Genomic DNA, 23,758 nt, shown 5'->3' with positions numbered 1-23,758 from the left:
CCCCCCCCCAAAGAAATCAAAGGAAGAGGAAAAATAAAAATGTAGAAAAGTATTTATAGCTAGTTTTTTTTTTGTTTTGTGGGGGGGGGGGGGCAGCAATGAACCGGAAACTAAAAGGGTGGCCACCAATTAAAGAATGGCTAAACAAATTTATGGTATATGGATGTAATGGAACACCATTGTGCTGTAAGAAATGAAGAGGACAGTTACATATAACTTGGGGAGTTATGAACCAATGCAGAGGGAAAAGTGCAAAACGAGGAGAAAAATTTGTATAATAACATCACTAAAAACAAACAACTTTGAAAGATTAAGAACTCTGATCAACAAAATGAGAGAGAGAGAAGAAAGGAGAGAGGAAGAAAAGAGAAGAAAGAAGAGAGAAAGAAGAGAAAGGATGAAAAGAGATAGGGGGAGAAAGGAAAGAGGAGAGAGAGAGGGAGAAAGAGAGAGAGAGGGAGAAAAAGAGAGAGAGAGAGAGAGAGACCATGTAGGCATTTGTTTTGCTTAATTATGCATGTTTGTTACAAGGGTTTTGTTTCACTTTGTCCCTTCAATGGTAGTGATGGGGGTTGGAGAGGAAGAGAAAATAGATTTTTGTTCATTGAAGAAAAATTAATTAATTTTTAAAAATTGAGTTTCAAATCCTGTCACATGTTCTACCTCTACTTTTGTTCCTTTCTCTCTGTGTCCCAATCACCATTCCAGTTCAGGTTTTCGTCACCTCTCCAGAACTACTCTAATACTACTACTAATTGTTCTCTCTGCTTCCGGGCTATCCTCTGTCCAATCCATCCTTTACACAGCTGCCAAAGTGATTTTCCTTAAGCACAGGTCTGACCATATCACTCTGGTGCTCAAAATACAACAACAGCTTCCCACTGCCTCTAGGATAAAATATAAACACCTCTGTTTGGCTTTTAAAACCCTTCATAACTTGTCCCTAACCTATATTTCCAACCTCATTATCCATTTTGCCCCTTCCCACACTCCACGAGCCAGCCAAACTGGTCTCTTTATTCCTTAACACACTATACTTCATCTCCCATTCCTCTCTGCAAAGAAGGCACTCTCTTCTGACCTCAGCTTCATAGAATCCCTCCCTTCCATCAAGACTCAAGTCAAATATAGTACCATCTTCTGCATAAAGTTTTTCCCAATCTGCCCAATCGCTAGTACTCTCCCTCCCTAAGTACCTTGTAACTCCTACACATTTTGTACTTATTTTATACACAATTACATATATATACATATATGTATGTGTGCATATATACATATACACATATGTATATGTAGTCTATGTTCCCGGTGGAATGTAAGCTCCTGGAGAGCAAAGACTGTTTTATTTTTTATCTTTGTCTTTGTGTAACCCAGGTACCAAAGTCGGCCCTGCCCCTCACAAGGGGCAGAGCATTGATCTCCACCAATGAGGAGAGAGTGCCTTACCAATGCACTTTGAGACTTGGGTTACATTTGTATTTCCAGCACCCAACATAGTTCATGCCACCTATTAAGCACTCAATAAATGTTTATTTGTTGAATGGATGATTAGTTGATCAATTTCTCACCTCTGTACATTTGCACTAGTCATCCCTCATGCCTGGCAGGCACTCTTTCCTTATCTCTGCTTTTCAGAATCTTCATTCTGAAGATCTTCATTCACTTCTGTGAAGGAAGATCTAGCACTAATGTGCTAGGTCTTTGATGAAACCTTTTTAAAATCCCCTCCCAAAAAAATAAGTGCTGTCTTTTCTTAAATTACTCTGTGTTTACCTATCTTTGTAAAAATTATATCATCTTATGATACTATTATAGAACCACCTCCTCCCCTCCCCCAGCCAATACATCTAGCATAAAACTGAGCACAGGCTAAGAGCTTAATACATTTGAATGGAATTGGATTGATATATTTCTACCATCTATCTCGTAGGGTAGTTGTGAGGAAAATGCTATACAAATATTAAAACATTGTATAAATGTGATGGACTTTTATTATTTGAATTAAACAGAACTAAATAGGATTGTGGAAGGGAAGAAAGTATGTTAGGATAATAATAAAAACAATTGGTATGCATATGTTTTGCCTCCTCACAACAGCCCTGTGCTATAGATTCTACAAGTATTATTATCACTATTATACCACACAAGAAATACTATTGTAGTAGAATAACTCCCACATGTAGCAAAGATTAGGAGAGGAACCCATGAGGTAACCCTCTCTCTCCCTCTTTGTCCTGGGCTTCTAACTCACACCAACAATAGTCTAGGGGAAATTTATGGTTTCAGATTACAGGTCTCTTTCTTTGCTTTTTATTTCTCCTTATCACTTTGAACTAGCTTAGAAAGCGCTCACCATCAGGTTTGGGAATTGGGGGGGGGAAGAGGGGGAGAGCCTCACACAAAGATTATTGGACACAAATACATTTTATACGATACTGGAATAAATGGTTGCAAAGATGTGGACAGAAATCACAGCGAGAAAGGGGAATAGCTGTGAGGATGTGCTGATTGGGTGCTGCTAGCTTCCATAGGAACCCAACCTTTCCTGTGTTAACTCCTTCTCATTGAGGAAAAAAACGAAGCAAAATTTCTAGAGCAGTGAGGAAATTAACGGCAGTTGTCATCCCATCTCAGACCATAAAAGGAGGAGGTATTTGTCATTAAGAACAACAGGCTTCATCTCACCCAACCTGGTCAGCTAGGTTGGGTGCTCTCTGCCACCAGGTGGCTACTGAACTAGGCTTCTTTCAGAATTTTTAAAATATTAATTAATTAATTAATTTTTAGTTTTCAACATTCATTTCCATAATTCTTTGAGTTCCAAATTTTCTCCCCCTCCCTCCTTTCTCCCCACCCCAATCTGACATAGGCTCTACATATACATTCATATTAAACATTTCCACATTAGCCATGTTGTAAAGAAGAATTAGAACCTATGGGAGGAACCACGAGAAAGAACCAAAAAAAAGAGAGAGAGAGTGAGAGTGAGAGCAAATAGTATACTTCAATCTGCATTCAGACTCCATAGTTCTTTTTCTGGATGTGGATAGCATTTTCCATCATGAGCCTTTGAAGGGAATAGGAGAGAAGCACAAATCTGATGCTAAGTGCTTGACTCTGCCAAAGGCCACATGCCCTCAAGATACAGGTGACCTGACCTTCTACTCCTGGGTTGTGGCTTTCTCCTTCTACCCTGAGTTGTCTGCAAACAAAGGTACCCACTAGTGTTGTTCCTTTGTGTCTTACTCTTTGTGACCCTGTGGATCATAGCACACTGATATTGTCCATGGGGTCTTCCTGGCAAAGATACTGGAGTGGTTTGCCATATCATTATCCAGTGGATTAAGGCAAACAGAGGTTAAGTGACATGTCCAGGTCTTAAGTGCCTGAGGTAAAATTTTAACTCAGGTCTTCCTGACTCCAGACACAGGGATCTATCCATTGAGCCATCTAGCTACTTCCCTATCCATTGAGCCATCTATCTCTATCCACTAATAAAAGACCTCAATGGCCTGTGGGCTCCTGGGAATACAACTCCATCTTCATGGTTATGTCAGTATCGGATTCAGGGTTATACCATTTTACAAAGCATAGGTTCATGGAAGGGTCATAAAATCATAGATTTATATCTATGGAAGGAACCTTAGAGTTCATCTACCAGAGGTGGGGAAACCTGCAGCCTCGAGGCCATATCTGGCCCTCTAGGTCCTCAAGTGCAGCCCCTTGGACTGAATCCAAACTTCACAGAACAAATCCTCTTAATAAAAGGATTTGTTCTGTAAAACTTGGACTCAGTCAAAAGGCCGCGCCCAAGGACCTAGCGGGCCACATGTGGCCTTGAGGCTGCAGGTTCCCCACTCCTGAAGTCCAACCCCCTCATTTTACTGAGAAACTTTTTTTCTTTTTACTACACTTTACTGGGAAACTGAGGCCCAGAGAAAGTTAAGTAGGTTGCCCAAGGCCACACAGGCAGTACATATCAAAGTCAGACTTCAAACCCAATCCAAAGTCATAGATTTTTTCATTGTACCACCACATTGTCCCACCTGGCGCAACCCTCTTATGTTATAGAGGAGGAAACTGAGGGCCAGAGTAGCTAAGCAAATTGCCCAGGATCACATGGCTAGTAAGCATCAGAAACCAAATTTATTTCCCTGACTCCAGATTTAGCATACTATCTGTATACTATCCCCTCCCTGTACCCTTTCTTACCCTACCTTCTCAGTGATGGACCATCTCTCCTATTTTACTGAAAAAAAAAAACCAAAGTAAAGCAGAGGCCATCCATTGAGAGCTCTCTCTCTCTGTCTCTGTCTCTGTCTCTTTCTTTCTCTCTGTCTTTAATTCCACATCTTAAAACACCTCATTCGTTTCTGACGTAGAAAGCTTATAGTGGGCCAGGGGCCCAAAGAAAAGCAGGATATGATTACATCTGAAGGCTATCGGTCAAATTTCAATATTTGATACATAAAAGTTAGGGAGGAGGGGGTAGTTAAGGTGTTAAGACAGTGTCCCCAAGAAATCCCCTTAACGTGATGGAATTCATAGACTAAATATCTATAGACCATAATAAGGGAAAAACAAGCATGAATATTAAAATTTGTCAAACACTTGTATTTTATTTCTTTAAACTAGTTACAAAAAATGTCCTTTTACTTATGAGAATGGACTGCCCAATCCCTAAGACAGGCCTAGTGGTTCTGAGCATGCTAATTATTAAACGTATAAATTTCAGATTCAGATTTAACAAACATTAATCACTAATCATGTATTCAGCAGCTATGTGTAGGACATAGAGAACTGGCCTTGCAACCAGAAAGACTTGTATATGCCTCTGGCTGCGTGACCTGGTTCAGGTCATTTAATCTCCTGGTGTAGTAGACATTTCTCTATCACTAAAAACTGAAAAGAAAGTGCTGACCTGAATCAGTATGGGGAGTTTCCTTATGGAAGAACTTCCTATATCAGTGAAATCTCGGGTCCTGCTCCTATGCCTATGCCTTGATGCACTCTAGGGCTTGGGGAGTGGGAATTGGAGTTTGTCTATCCTTTGATATGCAAGGTTTTGGAGAGTGGGGTGGAGCATGGAGATATTTTAAGGAGGGTGACCATGACCCCTCTAGGTAGGACAAGTGGAATCGGAGGGACAGCCCATAACATCACCTGACTTCTCTGGACCCACCCTGGCTCAGGCTCCGCAGAGAGAACTTTCCCTGGACACCCTGTGCTGGCATCAGGGTCCCCTGAAGCAGAGCCGCAGGAATGATCCCAGCGGCAGCACCCACTCCCTGCGGCTACAGCAGCTGCTGCACAGCCAGGGGCTCCCTCCCCTCCCCTCCCCTTCCCGGGGGGTGGGGGGGCAAAGGCGGGAGACGCTCAGAATCAGAATGGAAAAGGAACCATCTGTTTGGAAGGAGAGGCTCGGGCTGGGCTCCTGTGGTCACCCCTACGTCATTCGATGCAGGGGGACAGGTTGTTTTAGGTAGGAAGGGGACTTGGGTTAGGTGTCTTCCGGTCTCCGCCCTCTGCTCATGAATATGCAGTTTGTCCCTGCAAAGGCTCCTATTTCTGCCTTTCACACAAAAGGAAGCGAATCTCTTATTTTCTCTCCTCCTCCCTCCTTGTTTCTCCACCCACACCCTGTGTCTGCCTGCTCGCTAGTTACTGTACATTGCAGTGCTTCTGTGTGTGCGCGCGCGTGAGAGAGAGAGAGAGAGAGAGAGAGAGAGAGAGAGAGAGAGAGAGAGAACGAGAGAACGAGAGAGCACTATGCATTGACTGCTAGCAGAATTGTTTTCAGGTGGTTTTTTTCTGTTGGACCCTCCCAAATCTCTCCTGCTTCCACCGGCAGGGAAAAGCAAGAAATATTTCAGTCATGATTTATGAATGAACGTGACTCCCTCTGCCAAGGATTATTGTCTCTGGTTTCGGAGAGGGAGAGGTAGGAGACCGACAAAGGGGAGTGAGGACCAGGACGGGAAGAAAGGCTGGAGTCGACTTCTGTGTCTTGGAAAAGACTCTGCAATCAAGACTGATTGAGGAGACAGCTTCCACCCAGTCCCCTATACCTGGAGTCATTCTGCATGGTCATCACAAAGGTAATAAGCCTTCTGGAAAGACTTGGGGATGGAAATGAGGATAGGGATGGGGATGGAGAGCACGGTACACTTAGCATCCCAATGCGGTGAGAGGATGAGGGAACTCTCTATCAACCCTGAGGTTCTTTCCTGGCAGAGATGTTTTCTTCTAACTCTGGATCTGGGAAGTGAGGAAGAAACAATGGAGTCAAAGTTGCTGGATGCTTAGATACGCTGTTGGGCTTTGGTCATTTTCCTCAAACTTTGACTCCGCTGGGAGGCAGCTGCTTTGGGGAGGGCTACATTGTCCTAAAAGAACTTAGGTCCTTCTAAGACAACAGCACCAGCATGGCTCTTTCAATTGCTCCTCCAGGAAAGGATTTGTGTCCCCTTTGCTGTAATCTAATTCATATCCAAGATAAAGCTGTCTTTTATAATGCATATATTCCATTGGTTGGTTTTCCTGACCCAGAGGAGCAGTCATTCCAGTGTGGTTTGTGGTGGTTTTTCTGATACTATGTGGTTAAATTAAATCACAGGTAGCCCTGAATCTGCGGCAGGTTGCTCAGTTGCATAAACTCTAGAAAGACGCTTGCTCCCCAATCCTAAGGTAATGAAGACAATCCAAGATTCCACTGATTCTCATGGAAACTCTGGGCCTGGTCTGTGACAGCTGCTTTGAGCTGGGGAGAGGGAGGGATGTTGTTTTGGAAAGGTGACCCCCTAGACCTGCAGCCCTGGAAGTTGGCTAAGGATAAGAGCGGTGCAGTGGTAAACTGGGGAGGCCCAAGATTATAATTGTAGAGGTTTTATTGGAGCAGCACATACCTTCTGCTGTGTCACTGTGGCCTGCATTATCAAGGGGAGAGGCCAGGAGGGGGAGTGTGGAGGGAAGCTTAGGTGCCTTGTGTAAACTTGGGATGGCTTTTGAATCTCCTTCAGCCAAACACCTTGCCTTTAATCTGGGTGCTCGTGAGCCAGTGGCAGACAAAGTATACTAGAAGGTCCCCTTTCCCCTTTGCGAAATGAAAGAACATTTCTTATCGCTGCCCCCTCAAACATATCCTGGAATTGTGTAAGTTCCCATCATATTTAAGTTCTGACTACAGTTATAGGTAGCTTGACAGATGTATGTGTGTGTGTGTGTCTTTGTGTGTATTGGACTCTAGAATTATGGCTTCTCAATTTTCTTGAAATCCATTAACTCACTTGAATGGCTATCATCATTACTCTTGTTATTTATTAATAATTTACACTTAGGTGGTACTTTGTACTTTATGACCACCTTCTCCTTCAGTCCCACCTCCCTTCTATTAGCCCTTTCCCTTTTCTTCCCCTTTACCCTTCCTGCTTCTTCCCTCCCTTCTATCCCCCTTCCCTTTTCTTTCCCCTTTTCCCTCCTGCTGCCTATAGAGCAAGTTAGATTTCTATACCTGATTATGTTATTCCCTTCTTGAGCCAAATCTGATGAGAGTAAGGTTCAAACAGTGCTCATTCTCCTTCCTTCTTTCCCTCTGCTCTAATAGGTTTTTATGTCTTTTCCTATAATGTAATTTACCCTTGTCTGCCTCCTCCTTTCTCAGTACATTTTCTTAGATCAGACTAATCCACTTACTTGGATCCATTTAACCCACTTGATTAGATTTTTTATTTTATCATTACATCAAAGTCAACTTACATCCACCCCCTTTATGTATACTCCTTTAACATGGTATAATAACAATACAGTTCTCAAGAGTTGGCAAGTGTCATCTTCCCTTGTAGGGATGTAAACAGTTTGCCCTTATTAACAACATATTGTATCTTTCTGTCCCATTTACCTTTTTATGTCTCTCTTGAATCTTGTACTTGAAGATCAAATTTTTTGTTGAGCTCTGGTCTTTTTATCAGGAAGGTTTGGAAGTCCCCTATTTCATTGAATATCCATCTTCTCCCCTGAAAAATCATGCTCATTTTCACTGGGTAGTTGATCCTTGGCTGAAGTCCAAGCTCCTTTGCCTTATGAAATATCATGTTCCACGCCCCACAGACTATTAATGTAGAAGCTGCAAGGTCCTGTGTAATCCTGACTGTGGTTCCGTGATATTTAAATTGTTGCAGTATTTTCTCTTTCATCTGGTAATTTTGGAATTTGGCTATAATATTCCTTGGCATTTTCAATTTGGGATCTCTTTCAGGTGGGGAGCAGTGGAGTCTTTCTATGGTTATTTTACCTTCTGGTTCTAGGACTTCAGGGTAGTTTTCCTGTCCAGGCTCTTTTTTTCATCATGATTTTCAGGTAGGCCAATAATTTTTAAATTCTCTCTCCTGGATCGATTTTCCAGGTCAGTTGTTTTACCCATGAGGTATTTTACCTTTTTATCTATTTTTTCATTTTTTTGTTTCTGTTTGACTGGTTCTTGCTCTCTCATTAGTTTCCATTTGTCCAATTCTAGTTTTTAACATATTATTTTCTTCTGTTAGATTTTGTACTTTCTTCTCCAATTGGCCAACTGTATTTTTAAGGGATTTGTTTTCTTCAGTATACTTTTTTTTTCCAGTTGGCCAATTGTGTTTTTTAGGGACTTGTTTTCTTCAGTGTACTTTTTTTCCAATTGACCAATTGTATTTTTTAAGGACTCCTCTACCACTCTCATCTGACTTTTAAAATCCTTCTTGAGCTCTTCTAAGAAGGCTTTTTGGGCTTCAGACCAGTTCATATTCCCTTTTGATGTTGCAGATGTGGGTTTGTTAACAATGTTGTCCTCTTCAGAATTTCTGTCTTGATCTTCACTCTTCTCATTATATGAATCTGTCATTCGTTTCTTTTTACTCATGGTGTTTCTTTATTCCCTGGCCTTTAAAGAGATTAAGCTCTCCTGCTGGGGAGCAGAGGGCACTGACCCAAGCTTCTTGTGTTGGGAGCCTAGGTCTTGGTCACTGACTTTGTGTGCTGGGGCCTCTTATGTTGGCAATTGGAGGCTGTAGGGTTTTGGCAGCTTACCTGGTGTTGGGCTGGAATCAGCAAGGCTGCGACTTTCAGGTAAATCTAGGTTGCCTGCTTTTCCTTTCCTTTAGCTTTCTTCAGCTCCTTTTAGATGGGTGCTGCAGGGTGTTTATCTGTCTGGGGCCCCTTGCAGTACTGATCTCTTAGTTCTGCTGAGGCACTGGGAGACTCCTTTGCTGTAGAATGCCGAGGCACCTGGTGGTTTTCTGAGCTGGTTTCCACCGATTTCCCCGCCCTCACTGAGGCACTCGGAGGTCCAGCTGTTGGTGTTTGCCTGCTGGACCACCTGGGCTTCAGGATCTCCTCTTGGTTGGCATTTGGAGGCTGTAGGGTTCTGACAGCTTACCTGGTGTTGGGTTGGAATCAGCAAGGCTGGAACTTTCGGGGAACTCTAGGTTGCTTTCTTCAGCTCCTTTCAGATGAATGCTACAGGGTGCTTATCCACCTGGGGCTCTTTGTAGTGCTGCTTCCTGTATAATTTTGCTGAGGCACTGGGAGACCCGTTTGCTGTAGAATGCTAAAATGGGTCTTTCCACTAGCTGTCTGGGATGCCTCCGGTTCTGCGCTGCTCCTCTTCCCCCAGGGTAAGAAGGGCCTTTCCTGTTAAACCCTCAAGCTACCTGGGCTACTGCACTGCTGCTCCCTGTCTTTCTTCTAGTTCAGCTGTTCCAGGGTTTTTTCTGGGGCGATATTTTCTGGGCTTTCAGAGGTTGATAGGGGAGGGTGAGAGCGACTACCTTTTTACTCCACCATCTTGGCTCCCGGAAGCAGAAGTATCGGTACTTTGTACTTTATAAAAAACTTTCATACATTATCTCATTTGGTATGATAGCTTTTGCCATCAGTCCCAAAAGCAAGGTTTGGACACTCATTTTGAGCTGGGTGGGAGAAAGTCAAGCGAACAGACCTCCGTTTTCATGCCTACCTTGATCACCTCCTATCAGCAAAATCCTGTTCCAAGTAAGAATCCTTACTGGGAATGAAATGCTTCAATTCTTTTACCTCACAGATCATACATGGCTGAGTCAGGACACAAACTCACATTTCTATGTTCAATGGTTTTTTTTTCTACAGGGCTCTCTATGATATAACACAGGTATACTGAAATTCCATTTTCCTTCCTTCGTGCCCCATCACAGAATAAGGATGACAGCCTAGTTAGTTTCTAGAGAAACTCATATTGCTTCTAACACAATTATGCCAGCAATTGGTAAATGCGGCCTCTTCTGAGGGCAGCTCTGTGATAACTCATAAAGCATATGGGGACGCATTGACCCATGTTCTGCTGAGTTTGGTGAGACTATCCCTTGGCACAAGAAGAATACATAGCTTCCTTTGCCAGGAGTGGCCCAGTTCTGTTTGAACACAGACACAGACTAGAAACGTTCACCAGGAACTAACTTGTTTTCTTCTCTCACATGAGTAGAGATGGGGGGAGGGGAAGGAGAAAGAACACAATCTACTCACCCAACAGGAAGCATCTTCTCCATGCCCCCCACGACTCTGAGGGAGAGGCCAAAGTGTTTTTAGGGAACACATGTGGGGCAGGACTCTGTACCACAGCTGTTCCCTGCTTTGGTAGATTGTGTATGCTTTTTGCTTACAGAAGCAGAGTGCCCCATTTCACCAGCTTTTCCATGTGTCTTGGCCCTAGAACCTATATTCAGTTTTTGCCTCTAAAAATGACTAAACAGGGAACTTAGAATAGGTGTAGGCAAGGTAGGGGCCTCAGGAATGAAATGGGGTCACAGTGAGGTGTACCTTCGACAGTCAATAAAAAAAAAACACACCAATTTTATTGATATAGTTTGTTTTTATGTTACCTAAAATTTCCCCTGTATACTTCCCCTTCCCCTCACCAAAATCCATCCCTTATAGCAAAAATTTAGTTTTAAAAAGAACAAAAAAGGAGAAAAATTCAGCAAAACTAATCAATACATTGTAAAAAATTTCCAACATTATATGTAATATTCCACACCCAGAGATCCCTTTCCCCCACCTCAGCAAAGGAGTTGGGAGAGGCACCTTCTTATTTCTTTTCTTTAGGGCCAGGCTTGTGCTTTGTAGTTTTTCAGTATACATTTTTAATGATTTTGTGATTGTTCTTTCCACTTGTCTACTATGACTTTTAGTAATTGGCCAGATGCGTATTGTCAGAATTCTGCTCTCCCTGGCGTGTAAGTCTTTATTTTATGAGATATCAAATAACATACATGATAGTAAAGGTTTAAAGATGCTGATGAACAGTAACTGAAAGGGAATGTGATTTTCCTGGGACACTCAAGTGCCTCGCCCTGATTTCTCAATGTACAAGATCCATCTGTTGGTTTAGCACTTTGTTCTGATAAACAGGCACTTGGAAAAATGCAACAGAATTATCATCTCCCTTTTAATAGCTACGGTGGGGAGGAACAAATGAATGGAAACATTCCTATAACTGATCTAGTGTCATTCTTCTCTTCAGACTTGGAAGCATGCAAGATAACCAACCCCTCTCCATGCCCTCCTCCCACTCTTAGAAACATAGGAACTATTCATAAGTCAGGGCTATTCCAAAGATACGGGAAGATGGACTGGGAGGGTTGCAGAATATGGCTGGCTAACTATCTCCTAATCCCTAACCACTATCTAATACTCCGTTTTGTGGGTAAAGACCTAGGGTTGAACTTGGTTCCAGGGTTATTCTGGAGCAATGCATTCCCCAGGCCTGAGATTTCCCCAGGATTGAGAGGGGAACAAAGAAAGCTTTGGTATGCTTGAGCTCTCCACCCAGTCTGAACAACCATTTGGGACTTTGGAGGGGATGCAGAGAAGAAGTTGAGGGGATATTAGAGCAGAAAGGTATATGCCTTTTGGGAAATTGTTACTCATCATGAAAACTGCCAGAAGATGTTCTACAGTCCACACACACCTCCATATATACATACACTCTAGGGGAAGGAATCATTTTCATTGCCACTGTATGATGGATCTGTGGCTTGTGATCCCCACCTCCGATTTCAGTGAACATGAAATGCTGTAGAGTTTTGTGCTAGGACCTGTGCAGGTATAAAAGCTAGAAAACACAGAATCCCTGCCTTCATGGAGCCTAATGGTCTAGCAGTCTAGCTTACTGTTTCAAGTAGTCATCACCTACTAGCCACTGTAAAACATTTGGCCTGTGAAATTGTCTCTTTCATGTAGAGGGGAACTCGTGGAGACAGAGGAGAGAAAATCATCCTTCCTCAATTCTTCTGTGGCTTCCCTAGACAAAGGAGAGAATGCCATCTCCTTTTCCTACTTCCTCCCACATTCTCTCCAACTGACTTGCCACTGGGCCAGAACCCATGCCCTGAGGACTTAGCCCTTTCATCTGTCAGGGCCCTGTTGGTCTGTTTGGTAAGCCCCTCTCAAAGTCTACCATCTTCTCACTAGCTGCCTTGATGGCATTTGTGTTGCCCCACTCCATTTCCAGTTCTGGAACCATAATCAAATTAGTATAGACATTACTCCTGGAAAGGGTATGTCAATCTATTCCCACATGGTTTTATTCACCAATCCAGTAATTCTCCAAATCAAAATATCTTACTTTAGTCAACAATCTCACATATTTATTGTCTCTTTCTATTAAAATGTAAGCTTCTTAAGGGCAGAGACTGTCCTCAGTTTTGTTTTTTATATCCCCAGCTCTTCAGTACTTGGCACTTAATAATAGTGCTTAATAAATACCTTTGTATTCATTTCATCCATTCATTCATTCATTCATTCATTCATCCCACTTTGCAAATGGCCAAGGTCCTGTTGAGAGGCATGAGAGGGAAAAAAAGCACCCATGGAAAATACAGTATGAGGTTGGGAGAAGAGTTCACCTGCTCCTACCATATAGATTCTGGGGTCTCTTCATTAATGTTGTTCTTTGGACACTAGTCTAGTAGACAATGGCAGAGGAAAGGGCACTGAAGAGCCTGGAGAGAGATTTCCTTCCTTTCTGTAGGACCAGGGATGATTCCTCCTTGCAGGTTTCTATGCCAGGGGTGGGGAACCTGCAGCTTTGAGGCCACGGTGGCCCTCTAGGTCCTCAAGTGCAGCCCTTTGACTGAATTCAAACTTCACAGAACAAATCCTTTTATTAAGGGGATTTGTCTGTGCAATGGTGGGAAGAGATCAAAAGCCTTAGCATACTAGGGTCTGTAGAGGTATGCTTTAAGTATAGTCCTCACCAAACCAGAACTATTTTCCTTATGGACTTGAGGTGTGGGTAGGGGGTGAGGGAAAGAACTGATAAATTTTCCTTATCTTCTCTGCTCACTCTTCACAAATTCTGCTATAACAGATTCAAGGGAGGATGAAATGGATAGAGGTTCTCTTAAATTTATATTGTTCCCCTCCCATCTCAGACTTTTCTGTAGCATAATTTAAATAAGGAGGCCAAGGGAAAATGTTTGAGAGTACCTTTTAGTCTATAATGTAATCTTACCATTAATATGCTAAGTCTTATCCTTAGAAAAACCCTTAGTCACTCAGCCAACTTTACTACCACACACCATTTCTTTCTTCACTCTCTCCATAATAAATATCCTCTCTAGGATTTCTTGAATGATCAGATCTTTAAAATGAAGAATGATACTCCATTGGTTATGAATGATGCCATATAGTATAAGAACCTAGTCTTGCTAGGTGAGTACTGAGGCTGTGACATAGTCATTTCTTGAGGAAATGAGAATATATTTATTTTCTAGCATCCTTGGTAGAAATCATCAGAGGATATGTGTAAGGATACATTGTACTCATTTAAATCCACTCAGCCTTAGCTGATAATATCCAACACTCCAGATGAAATATATCCTTTTCATTGGAGGCAGGGAAGCATATGAATTTTTTTTCATTTTAAACTTAAACACCAAAAAAAAAAAAAAGTATTTCCATATACACAGCAAATGTAAAAAGAAGATTCTATTCTAAGAAAGTATGAATCTCCACTTCATTCTACTTATTCTTAAAAAACCATTTAATAAACTCTACATGTTACTTTCAAAACTGTCTTACTTGTCTGGCCTCTTCTGTTCTCCTCTGTGCGTTTGAAAAATTGTTATAATGGCACTCTTGGCGGGGAGGTTATCACTATTATTAATGCCCCCTTCCCCATAACCTCACCCCAGTTTACCTACAGAAAGAAACCCTATAGCAAAACAAAATAAATCCAATGGTGGACAAAAATACATCTTTTTTTGGGATGAATGTGCATCTCATCATATTCCAAGAGAACCATCCTAACTAGACGAGAATTATGACAACCTTGACTTCCTACAGTGAATTTCTGAGTTAGATTAGACCTCAAACACCATTCAGCCCAACAGAAATCCCCTCTATAGGATCCCTAGCAAGTTGACACTTGAAGATTGTCAGACTGAAGACATTGATGAGGAACTCTATCTCCTAGGACAAACTGTTCTCTCACTCTGAACATTATGATTCTATTTATGCAACCTAAACTAGCTAGCATTAGTTCTTTTTTTGTTTTTTTTGTTTACTCCATCACATTGTTGACTCATGTTGAGCTTGTAGTCTGCTCAGTGCTTTAGGGATATATTGCAAATTGGTTGTTATCCCCTTATAAATGTGTCCTAACTATATGCTATTACCCTGTTATAAGCAAATACAAAGTATTTATATGTTACATAAGTCTTGTCCCATCTCTCTAGCCTTATGATCTTGCCTAGATTCAGCCACTTAGGACTGTTTTTAGCACATAGTATGTTTTAGCTGTTGAGCTAGAGCATTATTTACTGAAATAATAGCCCCAGTGTGGTGGCTAGAGTCAGAGCTGGCTTCTCAGTCAGTAAGACCTGGATTCAAGTTTTACCTCTGACACATACATGTTGTATGACCCTAAGAATAAATAACTTAATCTCTCAGTGCCCAGCATAACTCTGTAAGACCGTTAAGTTTCAGAACAGTTGCTGATTGTCATCAATAAAGAGGATATAGGAATTCTCTACACCAATAAAATCACAGGTCTAGGCCAGAGTCACTTTTTAACATTATGTATGTAGTAGATAGAGGGCTGGGCCTGGAATCAGGAAGATTCATCTTCCTGAGTTCAAATCCGGCCTTAGACACTTATTAGCTATGTGACCCTGGATAAGTCACTTAACCCTGTTTTCCTTAGTTTCTTCATTTGTAAAATGAGTTGGAGAAGGAAATGGCAAACCACTCCATTATCTTTGCCAAGAAAACTCCAAGTGGGGTCACCAAGAGTCACGCATGACTGAAAAACAACTGAACAACAAATGTAGGATAATAGATCTAGATCTGGAAAGTACTTAGATGTCATCTACCTCAACCCCTTCATTTTACAGATGAGGAAACTGAGGCACAGAGAGTTGAAGTGATTTGCCCCAGGTGACATGTGAAGTCATAAGTGCTGGCACTAGAACTTGAATCTAAGTCCTAATGACGGTATATAGGACCTGGAACCCTAAAAGGAAAAGACCATGTCTTTGGGACTCCAAAGACATGGTCTTTTCATTTTAGGGCCTAGGTCCCATGCCCTGTCACTTTGACTCCAAATCCCACACTTAAATTTTTCATAACAATTGAATATATCATATTTTATTATACTTCCTTGCATGATAGTTATTTGTGTTTCTGTCTTTCCTTTTTTCTATCATAAACACCTAGAAAACAGTATAGAATAGGGGTAAAAATGAAGGTTTTGATTCTTGGCTATGATGCTTACTAGTTATGTGGTACTAGATAAAGTCACTTTATACCTCTCTAAGCCTCAGTTTCTTAATCTATAAAATGGAGCTAATAACATTTTTTTTTTTTTAGGCAGTTGGGGTTAAGTGACTTGCCCAGGGTCACACTGCTAGTAAGTGTCAAGTGTTTGGTCCGAGGTCACATTTGAACTGAGGTCCTCCTGACTTCAGGACCAGTGCTGTGTCCACTGTGCCACCTAGCTGCTCCTGCTAATAGCATTTTGCTACCTTATTTATTGGTTGTTGTAAGGAAAGTATTTGAAGTACTATAAAAATGTGATGTGTTATTATTAATAGCTATGTTTGTATGTCTGGTACCTACCACAAGGCTATGCACATAGTAGGCACTTATACATGTTCCTTGAATTGTTTTGTAGAATGATGTATATTCACTTGACAGCTTTTAACCTGTAAACTCTTAAACAGCAGAGTCTGTGTGGCATTTAGGTATCCTTGTATTTAGTGCTTAGCATAAGAAGACTAGGCATATTCAATGTCTAATATTCTGTTACAGCTCTTTCTCCCCTACTCTCACTGTCACTCCCAACACCCATCAGGTTGGTGACCTAAGTATGATGATCACCTACCCAACTACCTGAAAGGGCCAGAAGCTAGGACACCCTGGTTTATATTCTTCTATTGAATGAGCCTTTCAATGTAGTTTTGCTTTAAAGAAAAGAAAAAAATTTAAGGAGCTTTGAAGATTGAGGTCATAAGGGGCCCATCGACAGAGGTAAAGGCATGCAAAGTTCCCTTTTGTCTGTCTCTTGGAGTTGTCTCATATATGCATTTACTGTATTGTATTTTGACTCAGTGGAAAGCAAATTAGATACTCTGCATCTTCCAGTGAGCCCGTTTAGGATGAAAAATCTGTACAGAAAGTGGAGACGGAGAGGTTTTGAATATAGTTTGTGTGATCATTCTGTGACCCCAATCTTGTTGCTTTTCTACACATTCCTCCCTCTGCCCCCACAACTCCCCTACTTCTACCCTTTGCTTCTCCTCCATCCCTCCCCCCTTTCCCTTTTCCATTCAGAGCCAAAGCATTGCTGGAAACAGGGCCCATTCCACCTGGTTAATTAAGCTTGCAAGGCCTTCCCTGTGACAGCTGCAGAGCTGATCCCTTTGCAGGGTGAGAGTGAAGGGAATTGTCCCCTTCATCATTAAGGCAGCAGCAACAAGCTGTTTGCCAGTCAGACTCAACAGTGTTGAACAAGCCTCCTGCTGTATGTTTGCTCTGACAACCTCTGAACGTGCTCCCACTGTTGCGTGTTCATTAAACTAGTGAATAAGATGAAGCCTTTCCTTGAAGATGCAAAGCACAGTGCTGAGGAATTATCTCTGGCACTGAAATGGTTTCACATCTGGGAGCTGAGTTGGTCCCATGAGGCAACGGGAAAACTGTTGTGTTGTTGTTAGCATGGAATCTTGGAGATCTGTATTAGACCTAAGCAAGAAACAGCTTTTTAAATAGGCCCTGCAGCTAATTAGACCAGAGAGCTATTTTTATCCCCTAAAGTCTCATCTCAAATAGTAAGTTAAAAAAAAAAAAGAATTCACACACACACACACACACACACACACACACACACACACACACCCCTTAATTAACAAGCATTAATTAAGCGCTTACTATGTACCAGGCACTGTTCCAAGCCTTGGGGAGAGGATAAGGCCTGGACCTGTGATTTTCCTGGTTTAGGGAAATAGTGCAGAAACCTCTACCAATGTAGGTCAGTATCTTTTCTGCAATTTAGATTCTAAAAGAGTTGTCTAAAATACTGAGAGAGTAAGTACACAGCCAGTATGGATCAGAGGTAAGAAGTGAATCCAAGTCTTTCTGGTTTCGAGGCCAGCTTTCTCTCTACCATGCCAAGTTTCTTCATAAGCACTGGAGATAAAAACAGAAACGTGAAACAGTACATGTTCTTGTTAAGGGACCCCTTGAACTTGCCTTTTTGAGTTGCCATATTTTTCAGAAACACCAGACCCAGAGCATTCAGGAGTCCCTGAATGGGTCAAGGATGAAGCCCCACCCTGAATTGACATAATTTGTTATTAGCGCCCCAAGCTGGACTCCCTGTGTGCCCTTGTGAGGGTCAGGACAGTTGGTTAACACTCTCAAGAGGCTTACATTCTAGTAGGGGAGACAACACATATTCATAAGAGTATATATAGAATATATATATGTATGTAAGTGTATATATGTGTGTGTATACACATGCATATACATCCATACATATACATAGATACACACACACATATGTGCATACACACAAATTAATGCAAGGTATTTGGGGGAGGGGATGTCCTAGCAGTTGGGGGAGATCAAGAAGGCTTCATGAGTTAGGTGTTGAGGGTAACCAGGGATATAGACATACGTACGTATATAGATACATACATACATACACACATACATGCATGCATATATATGTCTGTATATGTATATATATATAGGTACATATAAACTAATGCACATTATTAAGAGGAACAGTGTGGAATAATGGAAAGATCACAGGACTTAAAATAAGAAGAGCTAGATTCCAGTGCTGGCTTTTCCACTTACTAGCTATGTGACCATAAGTAATTTGCTTCATTTTTCTGAATTTCCTATGTAAAATGAGGATTCAGATACATTGCCTCGTAGAGATGCAAGGAATGTGCTTTATAAACTGAACTGATAGGTAAATGAGAGTAATTATGAGACGATATGACAAGGGGCAAATGAATATATAATAACAGGAAGTTTTGGAGTTCCCCCACTCCCCATTTTGAAGGAAGAAAAAAATCCAGAGGGAGGTTTTATGGTTAATTACCGTTTTGTTTCACCGTGACAGCTTCTGAAAAGCTAAAGAACTTTGCTGCATACCCTGAAGGCTCATAGCCTTCCTCCAGATTAAGGCTGTTCTGGTTAAGTAAAGTAAAGCTATTTGGATTTGGAGCCAGAAGACCTAGGTTCAAGGCCCCAGCTTTTCAACAGAAAGGTATGGTCTGTCTCGGACCTTGTCCAAATGATTTAGTTAATGCAATGCCCCAAGGGTAATAAGATCATAGACATTCAGCTGGAGGTGACCTCAGAGGCCATCTAGCCCAACTCCATCATTTTACAGGTGAAGAAACTGAGGCCCAAGGAGGTTACAAGTAGTAAATACCAGAATCAGGATTTGAACCCAGGTCTTCTATCTCTGGAACCAGTATTTCCCCCCTCCCCCCATTTTAAGCTGTACTCTACCTTGGTCAGAATTCCAAGGATAGCAGTATGCAAGTGACAAGGGATTATATACAGAACAGGATTTTTGTTTTTCTTTCTTTCTCAATTGGGGGAGGGGTAGGAAGAAGGGAGAGAAAGTAGTTTTCTATTGATTAAAAAAAATTTAATTACAAATTTTAAAAAATTTAAAAGCTGTAAATGTAGGGATAGGGAATAGATATCTATCCAGGGTCCCTGATCCACTGAAAGTAAAATTCAGGTAAGTGAAAATCAATGTAATTTAGTTGTGTGGAGTCTTGTTTTTGTAGAGAGACATATAAAACATTCCATCCCCCCACTTTAAAAATTAAGCACAAGTAACAAAAATTTCATTTACCAAACACAACAAATAACCATATACTTCATCCCTGTATAATGGTGAGTTAAGGGAGAAGGTAGAAGATGGAAGGGACAGGGAAAAGAAAAGGGGGAGAGGGAGACATCAAGATACAGTGTCCACATTTGTCAAAGCTAGAGAAACAAAAATCTCATTTGTTTATTAATTTGAGCATTTTTTGCTCCTTCCAATACCCCACTTTGCCCCCACCAAAAAAAAAAAATCACTGTTATAACAAATAAACATAGACCAGCAAAACAAATTACAACATTGGCCATGTCCAAAAATACACATCTCATTCTGCATATGTCAGTCACCTCTCTGTTAGGAGATAGGTAGCATTTTTTTTTTTTTTTACTGAGGCAATTGGGCTTAAGTGACTTGCCCAGGGTCACACAGCTAGTAATTACCAAGTGCCTAAAGCTGGATTTGAATTCAGGTCCTCTTGACTCCGGGGCACATTCTTCATCATTGGTCTTCTGGAATCATGTTTGATATTTGCATTGTTCAGAATTCTTAGGTCTTTCAAAATCATTCATTTTTACAGTGTTGTTGTTACAGTATAAATTGATCTCCTGGTTCTGCTTACTTCACTCTGTATCTGTTTATTTAAGTCTTCCCAGGTTTCTCTGAAACCATCTCTTTCATCATTTTTTATCGCACAATAATATTCCATTATATTATTCATATGCCATAATTTGTTCAACCATTCCCCACTGATGTACTATATCCCTTTAGTTTCCTCTTCTTTGCGATTTCAAAAAGAGATACTATGAATATTTTTTTAAATGGAGGACCTTTTCCTCTTGCTTTGATCACTTTGGGGCGTAGACCTAGTAATGATTTCACTCCGTCAAAGGGTATGTGCGAGGTTGGTAACTTTAGGGGCACAGCTCCAAATTGCAATCCAGAATGGCTGTGCTAATTCACAGCTGCACCAACAGTGTATCAATGTTCCACTCTAACATTTGTCATCTTCCTTCATTGTGGCTTTTAAACAGCAGCAATAAGGTCCAAAACACTTCTGTAGTCCGTACCTCATAGAGTTATCCTGTTGTGAAGCTCAAACTATAAGCTCCTTTGTGGGCAGGGGCTGGTTTTCTTTTACTTTGTATTCCTCATCCTCCACTCCCAGCACCTAGCACTGTACCTTACTTGTAGGTATTTAATAAATGCTTCTTGGATTGAATGATATATGTTAAGCTCTTTGCAAACCTTTGAACACTACTTAAATATCAGATGTTGCCATGTACAGATTTGAATTTCAAAGGCTTTTATTTCCTCCTAGTCACTTAGTCTGCAATTCAAGAAAACTGCTACGAAATGGATAGCTATGGTCCTGTGATCCAAATGCACAGGCTTACTGTAAATAAATGGAATCTAAATTATAGTACATATTTCATATGAAATTTTTAAAAATAAAAAACAATACATAGCAATTAGAGATTAACAGTTATCTATTTTTTAAAGATGATACCATATTTAGAGTAAGAATAACAGAAATAACGTATCGTTAGATATATTGAGGTATCAGGAGGAAGCATGGTATAGTGGGGAAAGTATTGGATCTAACATCAGAGGACCTGAGTTCAAATCCCGGTTCTGCCATTTACTATCCACATGACCTCAGACAAGACACTTAAGTTCTTTCAGCCTCAGTTCCTCATCTGGAAAATGAGGTTGAACTAGATGGTCTCAAAGCCCCTTCCAAGTCTAAATCTATGATCTTATGATCTTCTTATTAAGTAAAAAAAAGCAGTAGTAAAGTACTACTTATTTTAACTGTAAAAAAAAAAAAGACCAAAAAAAAAACCTCTTTATTCTTTTGTTTTCTTTGTTCCACTATCAAGCAAAATTTCTGACTCTTTCTATGATATGATATTTCAGTACCCAGTACTCCCTTAGAAGATTTCTACATGGCTTTGCAGTGCTTAGAGTCAAAATTTCCCATGCAGTCTTTCTCATGCTACCAGCTCTCATTCCCCAACAAAAGAAACTTATCTGTGCCTACTTTCTGGTATCCCCAGAAAAGGCCTTAGGGCATCTTTCCCTGCCGGTGACCAGAATGAGCTTCTTGCTTCCTTTTCCCCTTTTTGCAAGAGTAGAAAGTCAGGTTTCTGTTCTGCGTGACTTGATAAAAGTCTAGAAAAAGGAAGAGAATGACGACTAGGGGTGTGACTTCTGTGCTTCCAGTACCTGAAATTTTCCCAACAGGGTATTACACTGTGCCATAGGTGACAGCAGGGGAGGAATGATTGGCAAGAAGTGGAAAAGCAGGGGCAAGATCCCTATAGAGAGATAGGGTCTGTTGAGCTGAGCTGAATTGACCTGGGATAAAAGGCTCCAGTGAAAAAACAGCTAGGTCTAGGGTGAGGAGCCTTTGGCCCTGGAGGCCACATGTGACCTCCCAGGTCCTTGGGTGCAGCCTTTAGACTGAGTCTTAAGTTTTAGGAAACAAATGCTTTTATTAAGGGGATTTGTTCTGTGAAGTTTGGACTCAATCAAAATGGCCTGGAAGCTGCAGGTTCCCCACCCCTGAGCTAGGTAAACTGGAGGATAGGATGATCAACTAGGAAAACAGTGGATTACATTACAAAAACCCTTAAGACAAAAACACCAGGGGAAGCAGGAAGTCCCAGGGAATGTGGTTAGATCGATGAGAGTACTAGAATCTTAAGTTAGAGGATTTGCATTCAGACTTTGCCAATTACCTTATTGCATGACCTTGGGCAAGTCAGTTAACCTCTGTGGGATCTCATTTTTCCCATCTATAAAAAGAGAGGGTTAGCATTGGGAAATGTAAGTGTCAGCCTTACCTTATTGTTGTGTGGAAAGCATTTCATAAATCTTAAAACACTATTAAAGGATAAAGGTATGTAGGATCAGAGATAAAAGGAACCTCTGAAGTCCATGAGTTCAACTCTTTCATTTTATAGATGAAGAAACTGAGGCACAGACAGGTTAAGTGACTTCCCCAAGGTCACAGAGTCAGTCAGTCAACTAGCATTTATTAAGCATATATGTGCCAGGCACTGTACTAAGTGCTGAGGATAAAAAAAAAAAAGAAAAAAGATAGTCACTGCTCTCAAGGACCTCACAGTCTAATGAGGGAAAGAACATGCAAACAACTATGTATAAACCCTATATATATAGAACAAATTAGGGGTAGCCTCAGAGGGAAGGCACCAAAATTAGAGAGGACTGTGAAAGGCTTCTTGCCCAGGGTAGGACTTCGGCTGAAACCTAAGGGAAGCCAAAGAAGCTAGCTAGCACGTTCCCATGGTAGAATTTGAACCCATATCTTCCTGACTTCAAGCCTAGTATGCTTTTCACTATACTTTATCACCTCTATTAATAAGCATTTAACTAGACTCCAGAGTCAGTATGGCCTGAGTTCCATACTATGTGGCCTTGGGTAATTCTCTTCACTTCTTAGTTTCCCAGGCAACACAGTTGTGATCTGGTCATGTCTGACTCTTTGTGACCCCATGGACTGTAGCATGCCAGGCCCTTCTATCCTCCACTACCTCTAGAAGTCTGTCCAAGTTCGTGCTCATTCTTTCCATCTCATCCTCTGCTGTCACCCTTTCCTTTTGCCTTCAATCTTTCCCAACATTAGGGTCTTTTCCAGTGAATCTCATCTTCGCATTAAACAACCAAAGTATTCAAACTTCAGCTTCAGTATTTGACTTTCCAGTGAGTAGCCTGAATCAGTTTCTTTAAGTATGGACTGATTTGATCTCCTTGCTGTCCAAGGGACTCTCAAAAATCTTCTCCAGCAGCGTAATTCAAAAGTGGCAATTCTGTGGCACTCAGCTTCCCTTACAATCCAACTCTCACAGCCGTACTATGCCACTGGAAAAACCATAGCTTTGACTATACAGACCTTTGTCAGTAAGGTGATATCTCTGCTTTTTAGTATACTGTCCAGATTTGCCATGGATTTTTTTCCAAGGAGCAAGCTTCTTTTAATATCATGGCTGCAATCACAGTCTGCAGTGATCTTTGAGCCCAAGAATATAAAATCTGACACTGCTTCCATTTCTTCTCCCTCTATTTGCCATTAAGTGATGGAACCAGTTGCCAAGATCTTAGGTTTTTTTTATGTTAAGCTTCTCCTCTTTCACCCTCATCAAGAAGTTTCTTAATTCCTCTTCACTTTCTGCCATCACAATGGTATCATCTGCATATCTGAGATTATTGGCTTTCAGCAACCTTAATTTCTGCTTTTGATTCACCCAGCCTGGCATTTTACATCGTGTACTCTTAATAAAAGTTAAATAAGATGACAACATACAGCCTTATCGTACTCCTTTTCCAATCTTAAACCAATCGGTTGTTCTGCATTCAGTTCTAACCCTTGCTTCT

The 23,758-nt window shown here is 41.1% G+C and overlaps 1 protein-coding gene across 1 annotated transcript in view; it reads left to right on the top strand.

The window, feature by feature from the left end:
* The first annotated feature begins 5,651 nt into the window (after positions 1-5,651).
* LOC114025981 (coronin-2A-like) overlaps positions 5,652-23,758 on the top strand; it is a 159,734-nt gene continuing 141,627 nt past the window's right edge. The window contains exon 1 of the mRNA XM_027839532.1: positions 5,652-6,098. Within this exon, the coding sequence (XP_027695333.1) occupies positions 6,084-6,098 (15 nt within the window). The 5' untranslated portion in view covers positions 5,652-6,083. The remainder of the gene's footprint in view (positions 6,099-23,758) is intronic.

Source organism: Vombatus ursinus, unplaced genomic scaffold (genome assembly GCF_900497805.2).
Source record: "Vombatus ursinus unplaced genomic scaffold, bare-nosed wombat genome assembly UNPS02014832.1, whole genome shotgun sequence".
Taxonomy (NCBI): Eukaryota; Metazoa; Chordata; class Mammalia; order Diprotodontia; family Vombatidae; genus Vombatus; species Vombatus ursinus.
Note: the sequence above shows the minus strand (reverse complement) of the source record. Positions and strands in the feature narration are given on the sequence as shown.